The sequence below is a fragment of the Erpetoichthys calabaricus genome, chromosome 4 (genome assembly GCF_900747795.2).
Source record: "Erpetoichthys calabaricus chromosome 4, fErpCal1.3, whole genome shotgun sequence".
Classification (NCBI taxonomy): Eukaryota; Metazoa; Chordata; class Cladistia; order Polypteriformes; family Polypteridae; genus Erpetoichthys; species Erpetoichthys calabaricus.
The window spans coordinates 313,587,299-313,603,646 of NC_041397.2; the positions used below are offsets into that span (position 1 = coordinate 313,587,299).

General features: G+C 41.5%; 1 protein-coding gene across 1 annotated transcript in view; it reads left to right on the forward strand.

Annotated features, from left to right (window-relative positions):
- The window catches only part of LOC114669698 (uncharacterized), a 59,257-nt gene extending 47,487 nt beyond the window's left edge, over window positions 1-11,770 (forward strand). The window contains exon 6 of the mRNA XM_028825884.2: window positions 8,493-11,770. Within this exon, the coding sequence (XP_028681717.2) occupies window positions 8,493-8,578 (86 nt within the window). The 3' untranslated portion in view covers window positions 8,579-11,770. The remainder of the gene's footprint in view (window positions 1-8,492) is intronic.
- The last annotated feature ends 4,578 nt before the right edge of the window (window positions 11,771-16,348 follow it).

The following is a 16,348-nucleotide window of genomic DNA, read 5'->3' on the forward strand; positions in this document are numbered from 1 at the left end:
ACTCGTCGACATACGACCTATGCAAGTTACGACTGTTCGACTTTATGACGCGTTTGACTGTTTCCCCCGCCAGCTGTTGGCAGCGCCAGTTTCCCGCACTCTCAAGTCTCGCTATGCAGCAGTAAAAATATACGCAGCAGTGTTGCCCCACGTGTGTTTGTGTCTTGTTGTTTTGGCAATTTTCGATAATGATATAACCCTAACATCCATCCATCCATCCATTTTCCAACCCGCTGAATCCGAACACAGGGTCACGGGGGTCTGCTGGAGCCAATCCCAGCCAACACAGGGCACAAGGCAGGAAACAATCCTGGGCAGGGTGCCAACCCACCGCAGGACACACACAAACACACCCACACACCAAGCACACACTAGGGCCAATGTAGAATCGCCAATCCACCTAACCCGCATGTCTTTGGACTGTGGGAGGAAACCGGAGCCCCCGGAGGAAACCCACGCAGACACGGGGAGAACATGCAAACTCCACGCAGGGAGGACCCGGGAATCGAACCCAGGTCCCCAGATCACCCAACTGCGAGGCAGCAGCGCTACCCACTGCGCCACCGTGCCGCCTAACCCTAACATATAACCCTATAATATTAACACTAATAGCAGCTTTCTACTCAAAACGGCAAACTTGAGAAGCTGCCAGCATCAAACCCAGAAGCTCTTGATTGGGCAGTTCTTAGGATTGCACTACGCAAGCAGTCGCATCAACTGCTTACCGCAACCTGCTTTCTTTTTTCTTCTTGAATAAAAGCGCACTTGTTCTGTTATACTTGTACTTGTGAAAGTGTTTATTTGATATTTGGACTTCAGGCTTCACACCAGTCATTCTCAGTCACACACACCACTCACATCCACATCCACAGTTATCCCAGTCTCGTTCGTGCACAAGTTTTATATACAATCATCACATTCAAATGTTAACAGTTCCCACACACAACTGCTGACTCCCAATCAAGAGCTTCTGGGTTCGATGCTAGCAGCTTCTCGAGTTTACCGCTTTGAGTAGAGAGCTGCTGTTATTGTTAATATTATACAATAAAAACATACATTTGATTTACGTCTGTAACAACCTTATAGTGCTTGTCAAAGTTAGCGTTCACGCTCGCCCCGATCTGACACTGCTCTTTTCAAATAAAGACGCGCTATAACAGAGGTGAACTCAGATCAGAGAAAACAGAAGCCCTCCCCGCAAGAAATGTCGACTCACAGTGTATGAATGGCGTATGGAAGAAGTGTGTTAAGCGTTATGTAAATACTTTTGCTGGATTTAACAGTGAACAAGAACTTGATGAGATTCGTGAAGAAATAGTGAAACTGTCAAAAGACCTTTCATTGGAATGTGAAATGGAAGATGTCGAGGAGTTGCTAGACCGGGAATCAGGTGAACTTATGAATGAAGAGCTGATAGAATTGGAAGAAGAAAGAGTGGCGGAAGAAGAAACAAGAGAATTGGAGTAAGACGAAGAGGAGGAGGTGCCACAAAGAATGTTCACCACAAAGGGATTGTCAGAAGATTTATCTACTGAATAAACTCCTCGCTCATTTTGAAAAAATGGACCCAAATATTGAACGATTTGCGAGGATTGAACGGATGGCACGCAACACATTTCGTCTTTATTGCGAAATTTATGAAGAGAAAAAAAAAACAAACAATTCAGACGAAGCTCACTATGTTTATGAAAAGAGCAACTCCTCCCATCACCCCGTCCGCAGCCTAGCCTGATTTGATGAAGGCGATATGGACAACCCGCAGCCAAGCACCAGTGGTGCCAGGAATTAAATGTATAGTATAGTATTTCTTGTTTTGTACGTTTTCCACATATTAAACAAATTGTACTGTAGTATGCTGTGTTTGTCTTAGAAAGTAAGAAAATGTTGATAAAATATTACTTTAAGATGATTACAATATTATTACCCAGTCTAATATTCTTACCTTAAATTAACATAGGCCGACTTACGTCCAGATCAACTTACAACCAGTCAGTCGGAACCAATCGCGGTCGTAAGTCGACAAGTACCTGTATATATATATATATATATATATATATATATATATATATATATATACACATACATATACACACATACATGCAGTTTCAATAACATAGAAATCAATATAAACATTAACATCATTATCATATGAGAATATGAAGTAATATATAAGAAGCACATTTCATATAAATATAAATTATTAAACAGTAAAATCTTCTTCTATAATTTGCTACCGTGGCTTTTCGTTGGTCTGTCCAGGATTTTAAATCACCTGTAGCTCGCAAACCGTTTCACATATACACTTGAAATGTGGTACACATATAGTACGTCACGTCTACTATCCGCTTTATGGGTGATGATTGTGTTACTCTTTTTATGTTTATTTTATTTTATTGTAGAATCAACTCCTATCTGCGCACACCAGGGCGGCCATGGGCGGATGCGTATGGTGTATTCACTCCATGTTATCGTGCATTGCGCTGTCAGTGGTATTTTGATAAAAGAATTTGAACAACATATAAGAAGCGTATAAATTATTAAACAGTAAAACATTAACATTTAAGAAGTAAAGTTACATGAAGTACTACTGCAGTGCCTTCGGGTATACCTCATTTTTTGTTTGCCCATTACATGCTTAAATGTATACATTTTTTGGTGTACCTACCCGAGAACACGCGACATATAACCGAGCGTGGGAGAAGCATGGATTTTAAACACGCGTTGAGTTCATCTGCTGGTCTCCCTCGTGGAATAACTGGTAATGTTTGACTAAAATCTACAGCGAGTAAAACGACATTACCTCCTATTTTTTTTTTACGATCTCTGAGATCTTGCTTTTTTCGGTTCAAGGCTTCATAAGCTGTTTTATGTTCCATGGTGTACTTAATAAGTACTAATTATCCCAAACCATCATCTTTGAATGTTGCAAGACTTTCGCCTTGTATGTATATCGGGGTAATTACATTCATTGCATTCCTAGTCTGAATCACAATCTGATTGTATGGGTGGTTACCTGGCACTGTAGGGTTGCCACCCGTCCTTTAAAATACGGAATCGTCCCGCATTTGAGAATGAAATTGCGCGTCCCGTTTTGAATCAATACTGGACGGGATTTGTCCCGTATTTTTTTTATCATTTTTTTTAAAGCAGCGTCTCATGCAAATCATCCCACACGCATTTTATGAAGATGCCTCCTTTCCTACTTTTGATTGGGTAATACTTGATGTCATCGTTAGTTTGATTGGTCTTTTTAACTGTCCAGTGAGGAGGGCGTGTCTTTTAAGTAGAGTCTGCAAAGTGTTGGCACTGAGATGTGGCGTCAGCGCCAGAGTTGAAGCCCCTAACGTTGCGGTCAGCAAGTCGGCTAACATCCGCCATGTGCCGTCTTTCAGTTGCGAGAAGCAGATCATAGAATGGTTGAAACTGTTGCCCCTAACGTTGCGCCACGGCGTGTGGTTTGTTTATACCTCGTGTCTTCTCATTAAACTTTTATCTCGCGAATATGTTATTGCAATCCGCAGCGGGAGCGTTTCTATAAACTTAATTTAAACTTACGTTTTACACCATGCTTTGTTTCCCTTATGAACATGCTTGTATGCTTCACTCGCTCCCTTCTCAATTGTTTAATTAATTTTTTGCTCTTCGCTGTTTGCGGCTCCTCCTTCATTTCCCCCTACTTCGTTCTTTTATCTTGCGAATATGTTATTGCAATCCTTAACGGGAGCGTTTCAATAAACTGATTGAAAATAGTTTTGCATTTACCTTTTTAGTAAAAGGCGAGCTTTTAAGCCTGAGAAATCACCCCGTAAATGCACACGTTTAATTGGACATGTGTTAATATGTATGGTTACACAGTATTAAAAGACAGTGAACAACGTCAGTTACCTTTGTTCCCGCGTTTGATAAAAGGCGAGCTTTTAAGCCTGAGAAATCACCCTGTAAATGCACACGTTTAATTGCACATGTGTTAATATGTATACTTACACAGTATTAAAAGACAGTCAAAAATTAACGTCATTTACCTTCATTCCTGCGTTTGACTCGTGCTGTAAATGTCTTCCTTGTTTTTAGTTCACGTGATTACGTAGGAGGCGTGATGACGCGATACGTGACTCCGCCTCCTCCATTACAGTGTATGGACAAAAAATATGTTCCAGTTATGACCATTACGCATAGAATTTCGAAATGAAACCTGCCTAACTTTTGTAAGTAAGCTGTAAGGAATGAGCCTGCCAAATTTCAGCCTTCCACCTACACGGGAAGTTCGAGAATTAGTGATGAGTGAGTCAGTCAGTCAGTCAGTCAATCAGTCAGTCAGTCAGTCAGTCAGTGAGTCAGTGAGGGCTTTGCCTTTTATTAATATGTATAGATATATGGTTTTGGCAGCCAAGCGCTTTTTTTCCAACCTAGAAGACGTCTCTTGAGATCCGTTTAATCGCCTCGTTGATTGCATGTCTTCCAAGGTACTTTCAATACCCACTTCCTGCACCGAGTCATCTCCCCTTTTATTAATGACTGTGTTAGTGGCCGTACTTCGTACAGGTCTTTGAACGCACTGAATACTTGTAACTGGTGTCGCCCGTCAGCTACTTTCGACAGGGAATGGAAGCAATTGTCGAGTAACAAAAATTATTTGTAAGTGATTTCGCATTGAAGAAATAGTAAAAACTTGATCACTTGGGTCAATACCTAAAGAAATGTATTCGCAATTGCCTTTGCTGTGTGTACCAGAATCTCTATGATTTAATTGTTGCTGTGTGTCTTTATAAACTATGGGATGTTTGTAAGGAAACAAAGCATGCTGATCTGCTCCCATTTCATCTTACAGTACTCTACGACCCGGAACTGATCTGATGTTCATACTAATCTGGCTTATGGCTCTGGGGCGATCACGCCTGAAATTACCAAGTGTTACTGTTTATAGCTGTGTATTGGAACATCCAAATCCTGCTTCCTCCTCCTGCTGCTTGCTATCGCCGCTCACCTACGCTACCATACCCGCCTGTCCTACCAGCTGCGTTGTGTTGTGCTGTGCTGCTTCTTCACTGCTATCAGCTAAGTATCACTCACTATTTTAGTGCTTTCAGTACTGAGAAAAGCGCTATATAAATGTAATGAATTATTATTATTTATTATTAAACACTAAAGTATAAAAACGAAGTAGAAAGTAACTCTAAACCGCAAAACCGCCAGGAACACCGGCACACCGCGTCTACTAAACACTAAGAAACACTAAAGGAAAAAATACTATTCAGTAAGTACCGCATCTACTAAACAGTAAATCAGTAAAGGAGAAAGGACTAACCGCGTCAGCTGCGGAGCTCAGCTCTGAGCGAAATGAAGTGAATGAAATGAGGTGAATGGGAGGGGAGATGATCACGTGACTCCCCCACCTGCCTTAACTTTCCATCCCTCCACAAGCATAGTCTCTCGGATCCCAACTCTCCTTTCGCACACCACATCTACTAAACACTAAGAAACACTAAGTAGAAACACTAAAGGAAAAAATACTATTCAGTAAGCACCGCGTCTACTAAACAGTAAAGGAGAAAGGACTAAACACTATGAAAAAAGAACGGCAAGACTGCGTCAGCTGCGGAGCTCAGCTCGGAGTGAAGGGGAGGGGAGATGATCACGTGACTCCAACACCCGCCTTAACTCTCCGTCCCTCCACAAACACACACACAAACACAGCCACACTGATCCCAACTGTCCTTTATAGATATAGATATATATATATATATAAAGGGTAAATTTAGAGAAACCGACTTCAAAATTAATGATAATTGCAAGATCAAAGGCTTCTCCATAGCTATTGTTTGTGTAAAGAAGACACAGAGCTTTTCAATTAACCATGGAAGTATCCAAAAGTAAATGGTGACAGGGTAGCAAATTTCCAGTTTCCTCTTCTCATCAAAAATCCATGGTGTCATGGTGGAGTTGTTTTTGAAAATGTATTTATTATATAACTAGAGGGCTTCGCCCCCTACTCACTTTGCTCGCCAACCCCTTACCTGCACTACGCACCAGCAACTTCAAATCTCCGCCGCTCGCAAACAACAAATCTTTTAATTCTCGCGGATAGGCCTCTTCATTGGGAAGAAACACTACTTATCCCAAATGGCAACATGAATTAGATGATCTACAAGTCTCTGACTTAAAGTTTAAAGCCAAACAATATCTACATACTTCTGTCATATCACCTATGTCCAGATATTCAATCTCTTTTCACTTTTACCTTTCATCAATATCGCATTGAATTTTGATTCTGTGTTTGGAACACAACATATAACTGCACGTGAGTGAAAATCATTTCTTTCTCTCTAAACGAACTGTGTCTGACAATAGCATTCACACAAATGAGAAATGATTGAACCGTGTGTGTGGTTGTAAATGTTTTAGATGTGGGTAGGACTTTTCCAAATCTCTTTGCATAAAGTTTTGTCTTGCGGGGCTTGAAATTTTCTCTCAAGGGATTTCACTTTCACCAAACAACCAATGTTTTAATTCTCATGAATATGCCTCTTCATTAGAAAGAAACACTACTTTTCCCTGATGGCAACACAAATTAGACGATCTGCAAGTCTCAGACTTAAAGTTTTAATCCGAACAATATATTCAATCTCTTTTCACTGTTCTGTTATAGTAATAATTTCCATTTGTTTGCGATCTTTACTATAATTTTTTTGGGACTTTCGAATTTTCGTACTTCCATTATCTCTAACCTGCCTTTCACGTGTATCACGCCAATGTTTTTGAATTCTTTATGACGTTCTACTTTGTCATCTACTCTTTGTCTTTTATTTCTGGCCCAGAGCGTGGTTAAATCTCTTGGCACAAAGTCTCGTCTCGTGGGATGTGAAAGTGTCTCTCTTCAAAAGATCACATCTCGTCACAGGATAAAAAGTCTCATCTCCTGAGATTTTTTTTATTATAACAGAGAGATGTTTTCTGATTAATCATGAAGAATTCTATGGAGATATATTTCAGATAAATGTGACAATAAATAAAGAAAAGGAGCACGAGATGTTAGCATAAATACATAAATGTTTCATGAAATACATTTTGGTTTCTTATTTATTTATTTATTTAATTGATTTTGTACATAATATTCCTCCAAATGCAATGTGAAATATGACTTAATTGAAAACTGTCACTGTGACTTGTCAAATCACAGAGGGTGGGCTCTATCGAGTGCCAAGTATTGACAGGTGGAGTGGTGGCTCTGAGGCTAGGGATCTGCACTGACATTCGGAAGGTTGCTGGTTTGAATCCTGTAAATGCCAGTAGGGACTCTGCTCTGTTGGGCCCTTAATCTGCAATTGCTGAGTGCTTTGAGTAGTGAGAAAAGCGCTATATGAATGCAAAGTATTTATTACTAGACAAAGAGCCCGCAGATTTATTCTGAGTTCAGGGCCATGATTGCTTTTGGATAAAAGCTGTTTTTATGGCGGTTTCTCCCGGTTTTCATTGCTTTGTATCTCTTGCCCGATGACAAAAGCTGGAAGAGGCAATGACCAGAATGTGCATTTGAAGGAATATTAAGGACAAAACTAAATAAGTACAAACGCAATAAAAAAACATATTTTGTGACACATTTATTTACGGTCACATTTCATGCTCTTTTTCTTTATTTATCGTCACATTTCACAGTAATTTTGTTTATTCGGTTTTGTCTGTAATTTTCCCCCATAGAATTCAAGTTAAACCTTGTTATTTTCTTTTTCATGTTATCATGATGCAGTTTTGTGTTTGTTAGCAGTTGCTGCTTTTTAGTCAAGGTTGCAGGTGGCGCAGTGGTAGTGCTGCTGCTTTGCAGTAAGGAGACTGTGGAAGATTGTGGGTTCGCTTCCTGGTTCCTCCCTGTGTGGATAGCGTTTTGTGTACTGAGAAAAGCGCTATATAAATGTAATGAATTATTATTATTAAAGTTGTTCCTATAACTGAGTGGCATGTTGCTAGGGGGCGTGGCCACTCTGAGTCGTGCACTGTGATGTCATTAGCTGAACACATTAAAGGCTGGCCTCACATGTGGTGTTTTATTCAAGACTGTAGATGAAATCTTCTCAGCACTGAGCCGTGTTTGCCCACTATGAAGTTTTGAAGTTGATATTTGAATACCGTAGATCTGATCTCTTTTGTCCCCTGCCAGCCTTCATCTCATTTCTGCCTCCCAGTCCTTGTTCTCTTCTAATCTTTTCACACATTGATTTGCACCAGAACATAAAGTGCCTGTGTTTAAAACAATTTTTCAAATTTCACAGTTTGCATTAGTGCCGACAGAGGACCCGGCGGTTTGTAAATCAGTAGAAAAATGAACGGTTGATCAGCATTTTAACCTTCTCACCTTTCGGAATCGGTATCTGTTTCTGAAATCTTCTTTCCAATATTCATGGATGACAGGTATTGAGAAAGATTAAAGAATAATTACTGGCGCCATCTTTCATTGTTTATTGATTTTGCTTCTTTTGTATTTTCTTCTGTTTTGCAAGATGTCACAGTTTACTACCTGAGGCGAAGACATGCACACCAGTTACAAGTGAGGAATGAAGAGGTGCTTCAGGAACTAGCGCTTTAGAGGGAGACAGGATTCAAACTACCTGAAAAGGTGACATAAAACTATACACGGTACCTATGAAACTATAAAACTATACATGGCAACTACGAAAATGCCCAGACTTGTCATTTGACTGATTTTTCAAGGATTTACGAGAACTGCCAAATGAATTCCAGCTTTTCTGAATGTGGACATTGACATTTAGAAAATGTATCAATGGAGTGCTTCACTGGTCATTTTCAAGTCTCTAAATGGAAGTGAGCGAGAAGGGAGAAAGTGCTTCTGCACCAAATTCATAAACAGTTTGGTCATGTGTTCTGATTTCATTAGAATTATGAACTCATCTTCAACACAATTCATGTAATAAGCCATAACATCTTTGTCGTCCCTTTGGTGCTCAAGCCCGGTGTTGCTTTTTCTTTTAGATATTTATTTTGACAGCATCCCAACTAACTAACTAAAATATTACAGTAAGTTATAACTAATTTATATCATAAGCAGTTGTTCTTGGGTAGGATGACAACAACAACAACATTTATTTATATACCACATTTTCATACAAATAATGTAGCTCAAAGTGCTTTACATGATGAAGAAAGAATAAAGAAAAATAAATAATAATTAAAATTAGGGAACACTAATTAACATAGAATAAAAGTAAGGTCCGATGGCCAGGGAGGACAAAAAAAAACAAAGAAACTCCAGACGCCTGGAGAAAAAAAAAACAAAATCTGCAGAGGTTCCGAGGCCACGAGACCACCCAGCCCCCTCTAGGCATTCTACCTAACATTAATGACCTCAATCAGTCCTCATTGTATTCAGGGTTCTCATGGAAGAACTTGATGATGACGGTCATGTGGACTTCATGTGGACTTCTGGTCTTTAATCCATCAGTGTAGGGAAATCACGGTGCTTTGATCAGTTGGTGGTGGTACAGGTCGCCACCACAGAAAACTGGAAAAAGAACAGAAGAGAAAGTAGGGATTAGTACGGATTACGGAGCCATCAGGAATAATAATAATAATTAATTGAATATACAGAGCATCAGGATTAAACTAAGATGAAGCTATGAGAAGGCCATGTTACAGTAATGTGTTTTTATCAGTTTTTTAAAGTGCTCCACTGTATCAGCCTGGCAAATTCCTATTGGCAGGCTATTCCAGATTTTAGGTGCATAACAGCAGAAGGCCGCCCGCCTCACCACTTCTTTTAAGTTTACCACCTGGGGTCCCCACACTTACCCAGCAGTACTCTGGTGTTATGGCAGATCCATCCATTTTCCAACCTGCTGAATCCGAACACAGGGTCACGGGGGTCTGCTGGAGCCAATACAGAGCACAAGATCTATTTTGTTTAATTATTTTATGGACTTCAGAGTTTAATTACAGTGTATACACTATTGGGCAATGCAACACATAGTACCACCGCTTATGCATGACATATCCCACCATCCCATCTAGAAAGAAGAACAAAAAATGGAGTTAGTTGGAGACCCTGGAATACGCAAAATGTCAGCAGTGCATCAGTAAGTTCAATTCAATTGCCATCTGTGATACGCACAACCTATGCAAGTCATAATTTGATAACAGCAGTGCTCCTTTCAGATACAGTGGAACCTCGGTTCACGACCATAATCCGTTCCAAAACTCTGGTCGTAAACCGATTTGGTTGTGAAACGAAGCAATTTCTTCCATAGGATTGTATGTAAATACAATTAATCCGTTCCAGACCGTACGAACTGTATGTATATGTATGTGTGTATATATATATATTACTTTTTAAGCACAAATATAGTTAATTATACCATAGAATGCACAGCGTAATGGTAAACTAAATGTAAAAACATTGAATAACACTGAGAAAACCTTGAACAACAGAGAAAACTAACACTGCAATAGTTCGCGCTATAGTGCTAGGAACCGCTCGCTAAAAACACTTTTTTTAATGAGTTTTAAGCACAGGGGAAAAAATGAACATTTGAAAAATCCGTAATTTAATAAACCACCAAGAAAAGTAACATTACAACAATGCAGGCTACGAACCGATCGCTGTAAATGGAACTGAAAACAAAAACAAGCCTTCTCTACCTTATGCGTCCCTCGCTCACTCGCTCGCTCTCTCTCGCTCCTGTGTGTGTGTGTGTGTGTGCGTCTCTCTTTTGCGAGCCTGGAGCGCCTGTGTGTGTGTCTCTCTAGCGCGCTCCTGTGTGTGTGTGTGCCTCTCTCTCCCGGGCCTGTGTGTGTGTGCGTGCGTCTCTCGTTTGCGAGCCTGGAGCGCCTGTGTGTGTGTCTCTCTAGAGCGCTCCTGTGTGTGCGCGGCTCTCTGTCTCGGGCTGCCGCTGTCTCGCTGCCTCTGTGTGTGTGTGTGTGTGTGTGTGTGTGTGTGTGTGTGTGTCACGCACTCTCTTGCTCGCTGCACAGGAAATGCACAGGGAGAGACTGAATATGTACAAACCGAAAGGGAACCTGGCTTGTTCGTATACCGAGTGTGTGGTCGTGAACCGAGGCAAAAGTTTGGCGAACTTTTTGGTCGTAAACCGAGTTGTACGTGTACCGAGCCATTCGTGAACCGGGGTTCCACTGTATGTCATTTTATGCAACTTCCAGTCGTGGGGGAGCGTCAGACCTGTTGACTACCTCATCGCTGATTTAAACAACTGAAAATCACTGGGTATGTCACATTTGACAGCAGTGCTGACTTTGCAGCACGATCGTGCTTGCCCCTTTTTTTTTTTTGTGACAGCCTAATGGTACTGTATAAAGGGTTAACAGGTATGGTGAGTTCAGCTATAACCGCGTCCTTTGTTTTTTTCTTTTTCCATTTTGTTGTGGTAAGTAAAACGAGACATCAAGCAGATAAACATCTGTTTGTGAGGTCCAAAACCCCATGTCCTTTATTCTGTGCCACTGCCTTCAATGCATTTTACTTCTGGATGAACATTCATTGGCTGCGGTGGGTTGGCACCCTGCCCAGGATTGGTTCCTGCCTTGTGCCCTGTGTTGGCTGGGATTGGCTCCAGCAGACCCCCGTGACCCTGTGTTCGGATTCAGTGGGTTGGAAAATGGTTGGTTGGTTGGTTGAACATTCATTGGTTGTCATGGGAAGGCAAGGCAAATTGCATCGTACTCTATTGGTTACTCGGGCTTAGCCTGCCTATTAGGCGACTGTATCATGCCTCTTTTTTGCTTTTTTGACCATTTCTTTGTATTTTGCTATTTCTGTAAATAAATCTTTCATTTAGAAACATTCTCTGTTGTCGTTTTTGTGCTCAAGCCAGGATTTTTTTTTTGTTTTGTTTTTTTTATGCCAGCTCCCCATTTTTGGGCCTGCACCAGCTGAATCCAGCAGGTAGCCTCAGGGGCATGATTGAAGTCAAGGTTGCTTCTCCTGGTTAGATCAGGTAGGATATTGGCCTGCTCTGTAGCTTGTATGATGTCCTCACCCACATGGCTTTGGATAAAGTTTGTATTTTTTTACACAGGTTCACCCTAATGTCACTGCTGCTGAGGCCTTCAACCTAGCTATGTGCACTCGTGTGAAAAAATGAGTACACCCCAGGGAAATGATTGACTTTTTAACAATTTTGAACAGGCAAATAGTAGATCTCAATGTAAACAGTGCCTACAGTTGTGGCCAAAAATTTGAGAATGACACAAGTATTGGCTTTCACAAAGTTTGCATCTTCAGTGTTTTTAGATCTTTTTGTCAGATGTTTCTATGGTAGACTGAAGTAGAATTACAAGCAGTTCAGAAGTTTCAAAGGCTGTTATTGACAATTACATTATGTTCATGCACAGAGTCAATATTTGCAGTGTTGGTGCAATTCACCCTGGCAGGCTGTCCATCAACTTCTGGGCCAAATCAATACTGGGAGTTTGTCAGAAGTGTTTTTTTTTTTTTTTGTCAACTCGCCACAAGTTCTCAATGGGATTAAGGTCTGTGGAGTTTCCTGGCCATGGACCCAAAGTTTTGTTCCTCAAGCTCACTTTTGCCTTAAGGCCTGGTGATCCATCATGCTAGATTGTTCGTTGTTGGTCACCAAACTGTTCTTGGATGGTTGGGAGAAGTTGCTCTCGGGGGATGTTTTGCAGATAGGTGCAGTATTGGCTCAGACACAGGAAGCAGAGGGTGATGGTGTGAGAAAACCTCTTCAGAATTGGCCAATCTTTAAGAGTGGTGACCAGAAGGGGTCAGGGCTAGAGCCGGTACTATTTTTAGGAACTTAATCAAGGACTTTGTTAAATGGTGCGACTCAAACCACCTACACCTGAACACCAGCAAAACCAAAGAGCTGGTGGTGGATTTTAGGAGGCCCAGACCCCTCATGGACCCCGTGATCATCAGAGGTGACTGTATGCAGAGGTTGCAGACATATAAATACCTGGGAGTGCAGCTGGATGATAAACTGGACTGGACTGTCAATACTGATGCTCTGTGCTAGAGAGGACAGAGCCGGCTATACTTCCTTAGAAGGCTGGCATCCTTCAACATCTGCAATACGATGCTACAGATGTTCAATCAGACAGTTGTGGTGAGCGCCCTCTTCTACACCGTCGTGTGCTGGGGAGGCAGCATAAAGAAGAGGGATGCCTCACGCCTGGACAAACAGGTGAGGATAACAGTCTCTATTGTATGCACAGAGCCGGACAGTTTGACATCTGTGGCAGAGCGACGGGCGCTGAGCAGACTCCTGTCGATGGAGAATCCACTGCATCCACTGAACAGGATCATCTCCAGACAGAGGAGCAGCTTCAGCGACAGACTGCTGTCACCGTCCTGCTCCACTGACAGACTGAGGAGATTGTTCCTCCCCCACACTATGCGACTCTTCAATTCCACCCAGAGGGGGGTAAACGTTAACACAATACAAGATTATTGACTATTATACCTGTCTCGCACTCTCCACCTTAAATTTTTTAACTCGCACTGCACTTTTATTGCTCTTTAATTAATATTGTTTTTTATCATTTTATCAGTGTGCTGCTGTTGGAGAATGTAAATTTCTCCTTGGGGATTAATAAAGTATCTATCTATCGAGCTAGCTAGCTAGCTAAATGATTTAGATAAGAATATAAGTAACAAGCTGGTTAATTTTGCAGATGATACCAAGATAGGTGGATTAGCAGATAATCTGGAATCCATTATATTATTACAGAAGGACTGGATAGCATACAGGCTTGGGCAGATTTGTGGCAGATGAAATTGAATGTCAGTAAACGTAAACTATGACAAATAGGAAGTAAAAATGTTAGGTTTGAATACACAATGGGCGGTTGGAAAATCGAGAGTCCACCTTACGAGAAGGATTTAGGAGGACTCTAAGCTATCGACTTCCTGACAGTGTTCAGAAGCCATTAAGAAGGCTAACAGAATGTTAGGTTATATAGCGCCTTGATGTGTGGAGTACAAGTCACAGGAGGTTCTGCTCAAGCTTTATAACACACTGGTGAGGCCTCATCTGGAGTCCTGTGTGCAATTTGGGTCTCCAGGCTACAAAAAGGACATAACAGCGCTAGAAAATGTCCAGAGAAGAGCGACTAGGCTGATTCAGGGCTACAGGAGATGAGTTATGAAGAAAGATTAAAATAGCTGAGCCTTTACAGTTTAAGTAAAAGAAGATTAAGAGGTGACCTTAGTGAAGTGTTTAAAATGATGAAGGGAATTAGTCCAGTGGATCGAGACGGTGACTTTAAAATGAATTCATCAAGAACACAGGGACACAGTTGGAAACCTTTTAAGGGTAAATTTCGCACAGACATTAGGAAGTTTTTCTTTACACAAAGAACGATAAACACTTGGAATAAGCAACCAAGCAGTGTGGTAGACATTTGAAACTCGACTTGATATTTTTTTGGAAGAAATAAGTGGACAGGACTAGGGAGCTTTGTTGGGCTAAATGACCAGTTCTCGTCTAGAGTGTTCTAATGTTGTAAGAACATTAAAAAAAAGATAATACAAGATATACAAATCAATCAATTGAATAAAAGACAATTGACCAGAATAAAATATTAAATATAATACTAGAAGACACACATAAAATAATTTGTGATATAAACACAAACACAAATTATCCTTGGCATCTGGACAGAGAGGACAACTGAGACAAGGCCCAGCATGCCTGGTCAGTCCAATGTTTTCCTGAAGAGATGAATCTGAAGTTGTTTATTAAAGAATAAATGGAGTCAGCTGGTCTCATTAATTTAGGAAGGTCAATAAAAGTCTGGGCACTATAAAGGTGAAGGCTCTGTCACCCAAAGAACATAGGTTAGTTTGGGGTACAATTAGATGGCCAGAATCAGTAGACTTTAGTGAGCAGACAGGAGCAGAGTGATGGAGGAGGTCACTGATGTAGTCCTGTGTGAGGCCATTTAAAGCTTTATAGGTTATTAATAGAATTTTATACTCAATCCTGTAAGACACAGGGAGCCAGTGAAGGTGCAGCAAGAAGGCTGTGATGTGCTCATTGTTCTTGGTCTGTGTGAGGACTTGTGTAGCAGCATTTTGAACTAAGTGGAGCTGTGATGACAGATTAGAAGGGACATCCATCAGCATGTAAAGAGTTCCAGTAGTTGATGTGGGATGTCATTAAAGCATGGACAGGTGTCTCAGTGTCGTAAAAAGAGAGAAATGAGCGAAACTGGGATATGTGACAGAAGTGGAAGTAATAAAGTTTCTTAATTTGGCTAATGCTGGTGGGATCAGAAATGAAGGAATCAAAAATGAAATGGAGACTAATTTACTTAAGTTTAGATTCAGTGCTAATTGGCAGGAGTTTGGTTGTGTTGCTGTTTAATTTTAAGGGGTTCTGCTCCATCCAGGTTTTAATTTCACTGAGGCAAGTTCTGAGATGAGAAAGCTCTTGTGAAGCCATCAATGATATTCACCTCCTTTTGTGACTAATATGGCCAAGAGGAAGCACATAGATACAGAAGAGCAGAGGGTCGAGGACACATCCTTGAGGGACTCCTTGTGAGACTTCTTCTTCCTGAGGGCCTTAGACAGCTCTTCTGACTTTAGCATGATGACAACACACACATCAGTAGAATAAAGAACCCCAGACCTTCGATATCTGCAGCTCAAATAAAACAGTCTTGTCCACGTGCAGACTCCGCAAGGTGGTGCTCATCATCGGCACCTCGCCTGGGACTGGACGGGCATCCCGGACAGAAGAAGGGATGGTTCCTTACATGGATGGGAGGCTCCAAACAGGCAGATGGGCATCTTTGCCGGGAAGGAGAAAGGGATTAGACCCAGAAGGAAGGACCGGAAGAGATGGACAGACAGCCCACTGAAAAGGAAAGATGTCACTGGGGGCTTAAATCTCCCCCAGCACACTAGATGGCAGCAGCAGCCCCAGATATCCGTGCCCAGTGGGAAGCCAGCAAGGCATGCCGGGAAATTTAGGCCGGTAGGGCAGCCCTGTTGGGGTCACTGGGTGCCGCCAGAGGGCGCTGCAGGGAGACAAGGTCCCTGTTATAATGAACTTCCGTGTGACCTGGAAGTGCTTCCACTGGGCAATCGTTCAGGCACCAGAAGTACTCTCAGGTCTGTAATAAAAGGGACCGCACTTCCTTATCCAAGCGAGTCGGAGATGGGAGGTAGAGAGGCAACACTTGACTGGAGGAGGGCAGTGTGTTGGTGAGAGAATTAAGGATAGAGAGAAAACTTGTGATACTTAATGGAGGTGAATTGAATAAACCTTCCATTATTTGAACCCAGAGCTCTTGGTGTGTTCGTGTTTGGGGGTTTGGGGCTTGCTGATACCCCAGTATCCTTCACACCTGGAAGACC